The 8,312-nt window shown below is 46.6% G+C and overlaps 2 protein-coding genes across 2 annotated transcripts; one reads left to right on the forward strand and one right to left on the reverse strand.

Moving 5' to 3' along the window:
- Positions 1 to 465: 465 nt before the first annotated feature.
- PtA15_3A444 (uncharacterized protein) lies at positions 466 to 1,409 on the reverse strand (the record flags this gene model as incomplete). The annotated part of the gene is made up of 2 exons (XM_053167413.1): positions 466 to 1,290; positions 1,383 to 1,409. The coding sequence occupies 2 exons, from the start codon at positions 1,407 to 1,409 to the stop codon at positions 466 to 468; spliced, it is 852 nt and encodes a 283-aa protein (XP_053018632.1).
- A 2,772-nt stretch (positions 1,410 to 4,181) lies between these two features.
- Positions 4,182 to 7,344, forward strand: PtA15_3A445 (uncharacterized protein; the record flags this gene model as incomplete). Its single annotated transcript, XM_053167414.1, has 5 exons — positions 4,182 to 4,249; positions 4,317 to 5,879; positions 5,978 to 6,516; positions 6,611 to 6,645; positions 6,814 to 7,344. The coding sequence occupies 5 exons, from the start codon at positions 4,182 to 4,184 to the stop codon at positions 7,342 to 7,344; spliced, it is 2,736 nt and encodes a 911-aa protein (XP_053018633.1).
- Between the last annotated feature and the right edge of the window lie 968 nt (positions 7,345 to 8,312).

The following is an 8,312-nucleotide window of genomic DNA, read 5'->3' on the forward strand; positions in this document are numbered from 1 at the left end:
TCAAGAAATATTGGAGCGAGATTTCACATAATTGGTCCAAACATCTGTGACTTGGCTGAGTATAAAGAAATTTGTATGTTATTTGGTCGTCCACGGAAAATGATGGGAGCAAGAGCTAGCGACCAATAACATTTTGAGGTGATGGTGTTATGAAATCACCGCAGTACGCCACTGATCACAGGATTGAAAGGTGCTGGATGAATTGTTGACACCTGATCGTCTACAATTAGATAGGAAGTGCTTGGATGTAGTGTGTAGCGAGGAGTGAGGGATCAGGTGTGCCGTGGAGATGACCGATGATGCGTGCGGTGAGCGATGAGACAGGAGGAATGAGGACAATGTGCAAGATTCTTGCTGATGGTTTTTTTGACTTGATAAATCCTTGCATATGAATTGTATGTATTTATTCATTTTGAAGAGGCCTATGGTTGTATGTCGCATATACCTCACGAAGGACTGCATATGTTAACTGAAATTCCTCAAAACCCTGATAAACTTATTCGCCATGCCAGGTTTGATCAGCGCATTTCTGGCCACCTTCCACAATGGGGGAGATTTTGTTTTCACTTGCTCATTGCACTTCGGGCAATACCTGCGTTTGAGGCAGTGGTGATGGTAGTGTGTAGAGCATTTGTCGCAATTATAAATCCAATTCCATCGCACTCCTCCTTGGCCGTTCGTGGTGGGGTTTCGGTAGCCTTCAAGACACACTGGGCATGTTGCACCCGCCTCGAGTATCCTAACCTGCTCGTAGGATGGCTCAGATGCTTGGGTTTGTTCAATTTCGGATTTTGAAGGCGTTGGAGTAGCCGAGCCTTGACGCCTATCCTCGATGAACGAATCCTTGTCCTTACTGAACGGCTGGTCAGCAGACTTTCCACTATCTGGTCCGCGTGAACCCCCACGTTCGCCCTCCTCGACTATACGAACCGGTCGAAGTCTACCCGACTGATAACCGTAACGATACATTGCCTCAAGGTACTGCTTGACTTTGTCGGTACAAGTTGAACTAGTTGGGTTAGGATATTCGTGTCCCATGAAGGGTTGATCGCAGACTGGTTCCTTCCCCTTCCTCAGATATTCTACGGCACGCTTTGTAGCATCAGCTATCTTCATAAAAGTAGGCTGGCCATCGACTATTTCCTTTCCGCTGATTTTTTCTGACATATATCCTGTGAGATAAATACCAGGTCCTGATTCGACTCCTCGTCGGAATATTTGATGAGACGCTGACGCAAACCAAGGTGCACCTGGCGGTGGGTAGCTAGAAAGAATCACAACGGTACCGAGCTGTTCAGTTTTGGCAAACAACGAGAATATATCAGTTAATGTCACATCACCACTCGGAATATGAGAAAAAAAAGCGGATAATTGAACCCAACTAGGACGGGGATCAATGAGAAAAACATTGCTGGCCAGATGTGGGAACCGAAGAGGAGATCGGAAGCCGGTATGCAATGGAATGATTTACCCAGCCAGGGATCAGCACGTGAAGGGACTGGTTGCTTCTCTACCCCAAAGCACTACAGACACCGTGAATGAACGGGCATTTTATCTTCCCCGCATGAGCCTTGCGTTACAGAATCCCTTCTGGTTAATTCTATAAGTACCAGGATTTCATTTGTATTTGATGAAGGTTATATACACATTTTAGGTCAGCCGCACCATGCGATTCTCCTCCGCGTCTTCTCGTGCAGTCAGTGTGAGGGCCAAAAATGTATATGTATCAAGTAAAACTTCCAGGATGTTCATTTGCAACACGTTAGAATTTGAAAGAGCTACATATCATTGCAAACAACACTGAATTGCTCTGACTTGTCACATTCTTCTCCCTCTCAGAGTCTCACCTTTTTGACCAGAAGTGCGCTTGTAGATTCATAGATGTTACAGGAGTGCATCAGATGGGGGCCAGGTCCATGGAACAACGTCAAATGAACCCACTCACGCGCCAGCAGCCGCTGCGCAGCTTAGCCCCGGCCCGTAGGGGGCGGGGACAACGTGGAAGAAGGAATGCGGCTGCGTCAAGCAGACCCGCGGTCCACAGAGGTACCGACTAGATAACCTAATCTGCCAAAGTTTGTACGCCGGAAACCTGCTGATTTGCTGTCGAAAATCCTTCACCGCCGGACCAACCAGCTGGAAGGAATTTGATGCCCCACCTGACCACCCGCCTGCGGGTTCCGGCCTGTTGGAGATGTTTCAGAGAACAGAAAACCTACCCTATTTGAGAGTTTAAGTTTCCAGGAGAGAGGTGACCAACCCTCTGCCCCAAACCCTAACTTAATTTCCACTCTCCTCGTAGATTAGAGTGTAAAAAAACTTGTTGCATTGCGCCACCCGGAGGGAGGGACTTCTAGGCTGATAGCTCTATCAGTCTTGCCTTCACCCATTCCTTTATTTGCGTGCCAACGGCAGCAAATAAAGTTTCATCTTAAGAACCATCCCACCCACCCATTGTTTTTAGGGTCTTGGTTAATCGACTACCCTATTTTCGACTTCCAACTACCAAACGCGGTTTCAGTCGGGAGGACCGCTACCCGACGTTGTGCCCGGGTCGCGCAGACCAAAAATTGACCCGGGCACAATTTGGTAGTTGGAAGTCAAAAATGGAAATACAAACGGTAGTCGGATTTACAATTTTTGAAAAATGGCAAAAAAAAGTCACAACTCCTCACGGCGGGGCCCAAGCCCCACCAAGACTTTAAAGAGGTCAGAAAACCCTCTCAAGAGCATAAGGTGAGCTGCACGGCATTAGCACACCTCAGGAATGGGGTGTGCTACTGTGCGCGCATTTTGGCTGGTGTCCTACTAAGGAATACCACCAAAACCTTAGCCAAACCCATCCCTGGAGTTTTCTAATGGAATGAAGCTCATAATATTTTTTCCAGAGCTTAATATGTGCACTGTAAAGCTTTGGGACCCTTTGGGGCACCATGGCTATGGACACCAGCCAAAATGCGTGCACAGTAGCACACCCCATTCCTGAGGTGTACTGATGCCATACAGCTCATCATATTGTTTTCAGAGCTTAATCTGGGCACTGTAAAATTTTGGGACCCTTTGGGGCACTGTGGCTATGGTTTTGGTGGTGTTCCTTAGTAGGACACCAGCCAAAATGCACGCACAGTAGCACACTCCATTCCTGAGGTGTGCTAATGCCGTGCAGCTCAAGATATGCTCTTGAGAGGGGTTTCTGCCCTCTGTAAAGTTTTGGCGGGGCTTGGGCCCCAATGTGAGGAGTTGTGATTTTTTTTGCCATTTTTGCAAAAATTATAAATCCGACTACTGTTTTGTTTTTCCATTTTTGACTTCCTACTACCAAATTGCGCCCGGGTCAATTTTTGGTCCGCGTGACCCAGGCGTAACGTTGGGTAGCGGTCCTCCCAACTTAAACCGCGTTTGCTAGTTGGAAGTCAATTAACCAAGACCCTGTTTTTATTCACCTTGAATTTAACCAAGGAAACGGGGGAGGGGGAAGGGGAGATTAACGTGACATACAGAGGGGTTGGTTTTGCCTTGCTTACCCTCCTCACTTATGTTCACAAAAAAAGCAATCTGCAGATACTCCTCTAGCCTGATTGAGTGCAAAATTACAAACTCAATCTTTTCCCTAGACTCGGGTGATTGTGAAAATTACCTGATTTTCCTATACATCCTAGAGGAAATAGTGAATAGAATGTATTGATCTATGATCAATTCAGTTCTACACACTTCCTTGACACAATTACTAGAAGTTTAGCACCGCGCGCAGAATGGACTCATGGTCTAAAGGGAATGCATGTGGCCCTTTGAGAATAGGGTCAAAATTGAAACAGCACAAAATCCCCTGCAAAAGTTCATATATTGGAAGATCTGAATCTCTTAGTTCAGTTGGGGGACATTAGTCCCAAGTCCCTCCTTTGGGGGCTCGTGCTTTGCGCGAGGGGCGCTTGGGCCCTCCGAAGCGAGGGACTTGTGTTAAGTTAGGGTTGCACCAGGGTCCTCCGAAGCGAGGGTTAAGTTAGGGCAGGCCAGTGGTGAGCTCGGGCGGCAAAGTTCGTAGCGCGGGCACCCCGCCCGCACTTTTCGAGGGACCCAACCACAACTCGGGTGTCCTGAGTTAAACAGCTGCGTTTGGAAAAAAATATCCAAAATTGTAGCCAAGAATTCCCCAGTCGGACGAAAGCGAAAGAGCAAGCAAGATGAAGTGGCAGACGTTGCTCCAACCCAACCATCCCAGCTGTCAGCCAGTCATCTCAGACGACTCAAAGTAAGTCTACCCTTACAAAAAAGGAAACGGACATTGGCTAACACCAGCGTATTTTATTTGTTTTTAGACTGTGTTTCCTCGCTGGACTACCGCTCTCCATCCACGTCTATTCCACTCAATCAAACCTGCTAATCTCAAGCCTCAGCATACCCGATCCTTCCCAAAAATCTAAACTGATCAAGATTCTCCGACACCCTATCTCACCCCAACGACTTCTCATCCTAGTATCATCTTCGGGCCAGATTTACCTCTACGATTTCATCGAGAACGCCATTAAAGCCACCTATCAAACTAGCCTTTCAATCACCCATGCCGTCATCCGAAACTCGCTCCGGCCTTCCTGTCCATCGTCCACCGATCAATCAACTACCACATCATTAACCCTGCTGCTGGTCACTAGAAAGGCACCCCAAGAGCCCAAAAATCCCAAGTCTAAACGTCCGCCTCCAGGCACGAGAAGCAAGAATCGTGAACAGGCAGTCCTCTATGCTGTCAAGCTCCCCGATCCATCATCTCCCGATCCAACGAACCAACAGATCCAGAAGATTCATCTCCTCAAAATCAATCCTATCTCTGCTTTCTCTTCAAGCCCTTGTGGAAATTGGCTGGGTCTTGTTACTGGCCTGAACATATGGATCATCAGGTTAAAGCCGATCGATTTGTTTGACAAAGTCAAAGATCAAGAACTATCCAAGAAAGTGAAATTCGAAACGCTTCATTTGTCAGCCCCCGAGCCGATCACTTGCATTGCCTTCCCAACCAAAACCCATGCCGACCACTTCGATTCCTCGCAACCTCCATCGATCGACGTGTCCTGTGTGCCGTGCGATTTCTTTGCAACGGGTTCGAGTTCAGGAAAGATCGCACTGTGGCATGCCTTATCCGAAGCCCAATGGAAGACTCTTGCCGAATTAGCTACTCAGAAGCCAGGTGTCGCTCTTCCCTGTCCTACATCGCTCTCCCACTGGCATTCTCACGCTGTGGCTGATCTCACGTTTACTCGCAATGGATCCCACCTACTGAGTGGAGGAGAAGAGGCCGTGCTCGTCCTATGGAGACTGGAAGACTTCAGCGGGATCGGATTGGATTCAAAGACCTTCTTGCCCCGATTAGGCACACCCATCTCGAGTATCTCTCTAATCGAGAAAGTGGACGTCAACGAGCCCGGGGCATTGGTCACTGGTCTAGATGGAACCCTGATGATCGTCAACATTGCAACCATGAGTCTCTCGAAAACTTTGAAACTACCCAAGATGTATCAATTGCCCAGCGTTTACAAACAAGCCACCCAACAAGCTATTATATCACCTATTTGCTCGCCAGAATCCTCTCAAGGTCACAACAAGCCATATGGTAACGTGCTCGTCCAGTCCTCTTATCCATGTGGGCTACAGGTCTTGGATGGTTGCTCGGGAAGGGTGTTGAGTGAGATCTTTGTGAGACCGAAGAATACCGTCAGTCGACGAAGCGACCGGCCCATCGTTGAGCCCAAGCTACTGTTTGCCGAGTTGGGTGGGATCAAGGATCAGTACTTGGCTACCATCGATAGCTGGGTCGATGAAGAGCGTGGATTTTCGCTTGAAATCACTCTGAAGCTTTGGCAAAGAGTTCAAGAGCGGAATTCGGATGGGTAAGTCACAATCGCGCTTCAGCTATCCAACAGTTACAGGACTTAGCAAGACTGAGATGGTTAATCCGGCCTTTCTTTATGCGGGCAAATATATTTAGATTCCATGTGATAGCACGAGTAGACAATCCACACGATGACTCTCAAATCACTTCGCTAAAACTATCGACGGACCGGGTCCCGAAAATAATCACGACTTCGCTCGATGGGACGATCAAGATATGGACCTCTTCCTCAATCAGTCCGCATCTGATAACCGTTCCAACCGCGGTCACGCCTATGACGACTTCGCTACCCAAAAGTACAAAAATTCACTCATCATTTGGAAAAGAATTCGAAAACCTGAAATCGATCAAACTGAAGCTCAAAAATTATGGCGTTTCCAAGACGGTGATCGCCAAGGATAACTCGATCTTTGTCGTATTACATAATAGCTCCGGGCGGAACATCATATCGATTTGGGACTTGAAACACTTCACGTTTTTGAAGAGCTTTAATCTGAACTCTTTCGGTTCTCTTAGTCATCGTCTACCGCAGAAGTTCTTCATCAAAGATCTGGAATTCATGGGCGATAAACATCAGTTCATCTTTTTGCTCGGTAACTTTGGTTGTGGGTTATTGGATTTATTAACCGGCTCTGGTACGTCCTGCTCGAAAATTCTCTCTTCGTGAGGTGACGTCCTTTGCTGACTTGATCATCTTGTTACATGCACTGCGATCGCTCTAATCGACAGAAATCGGATTTTGGTCTTGTGCGCCTCAGTTTATGGTTAAGACGCCCGACAATAACAAAGTGGTGCTCATACATCGAAAGCCCTCTGGCGATGACGATGCGAAAGGGGAAAAATCCGGCAAGAAAGATGTAGACGCAGAGGCAGAGAAAGAGGTAGACGAAGGGACAGAAAAGGGGGGAAAGAAAGAGGAAACGAAATCGAAGCACAAAGAAAGATCAAATGTTAACAGGTTGGCGATCATTGATGTCGTCTCGAAGAAGACGATTCTGAACAATAAAATCAATCACGCGCCTTATTCGGGTCGATTCATCGCCACCAAAGCCGCAGCAGAGCAGAAGGAATCGTTGAGGAAAGATGAAATCTTGGACGGCTTGGTTTTGATCACTGCTAGCTCAGGCCTGATCCGGGGAGGAGAGGCGGTTGATGATCACGCTTCTTCGAGTATGGATCAGGCGCTACGGATCGAGCAAGAGCTTGGGATCTCGACCCAATTGCCTTTCCAAGACCTTTTCCAGACCAAGATAGATCTTCACCGATCTCTCCTGGAACCTATCGAGCCCAATCGCGGCCAGACCAACGACCGCGAACTGGACTTCGAGTTCAATCGATTAATCGACATCTCGCCCCACCTCGTCCCGCCCAGTCGACTACTCTGGTCCTCCCTCATTCGTCCATATAAGCGACCCACCGATACCTTAAATCAACCCGCTCAATCTAATGGGGTGCTTGTTTGATATCTCAACATTTTAGCTTCATTCATCCTTATCCCTTTTTGTCTTTTTCTTGACATGTTCACTTGCCAGAGGATTTTTTTTTTTTTGGACTGCAGCTTGATTTGACTTTGCACGCTATGTAATGACAAGCTTAATCTAACACTACTCAGTACGTCGTGAACCGTTCTGATATCTGCTTAGGCGTCAAGGTTTACAACCAATATTTCAATGGTGGAATGAGAAGAAAAAAAAATGAATAGGTACAGCCAGGACAAGAAAAGAGAAGTGAGGAAGAGATGTCCAACTGTAATTTAAAGCACTGCAAAAAAAACTTGGTCAACTGCTTGCAGATGACATGCAGGATACTCAAGCCAAGCTACCATTGTAACTCCACCTGAATGCACAAGTGCCTTTGTTGGCACAGTCACTGTGCAAGAAGCACAGTGACTGTGCATTGAAGCTTGGGTTGAGTCAAACCTTGAGTAAGGCTGGTGTAACACCACAAACTTCAGAGTTACTGCATGTCAACTGCTCACACTTCACACATTTTTCTTTTGCAGTGAAGGATGAAGATCTTTGGTTCTCACTTAATTAGTGGTCTTGGTACGCATGTATGAGTTCCAATGAAATCTTGAGTGTTGGATATTTAGATTGGCATTTAAACATTCTTCACTCTCAGAAAATTATCTTTAAATATGCTTTATAAGCTCTCCTCTTATCTTTGACAGGTACATTTATGTCAGGGGTAGTCTCTTTGGTGACTACCACTGAATAAGATTCTTGGGCGTGCTGTAGTATTGGAGGGTTTAAAGAGTACACTACAAGAGCTTGAGGACTAAGAATAATGAGTAAAATAGATAAGAATGGATGAAATGTTGAAGAGATATGGTTGATAAGGCAAAAAGAGAATAGGGATGAAGGAATATAGAGAAAAGGAGAACTATATAAAAGCCCAAATCACAGCCTGTGTTGTAATCACTTGGGCTTGG

Source organism: Puccinia triticina, chromosome 3A, assembly GCF_026914185.1.
Source record: "Puccinia triticina chromosome 3A, complete sequence".
Taxonomy (NCBI): Eukaryota; Fungi; Basidiomycota; class Pucciniomycetes; order Pucciniales; family Pucciniaceae; genus Puccinia; species Puccinia triticina.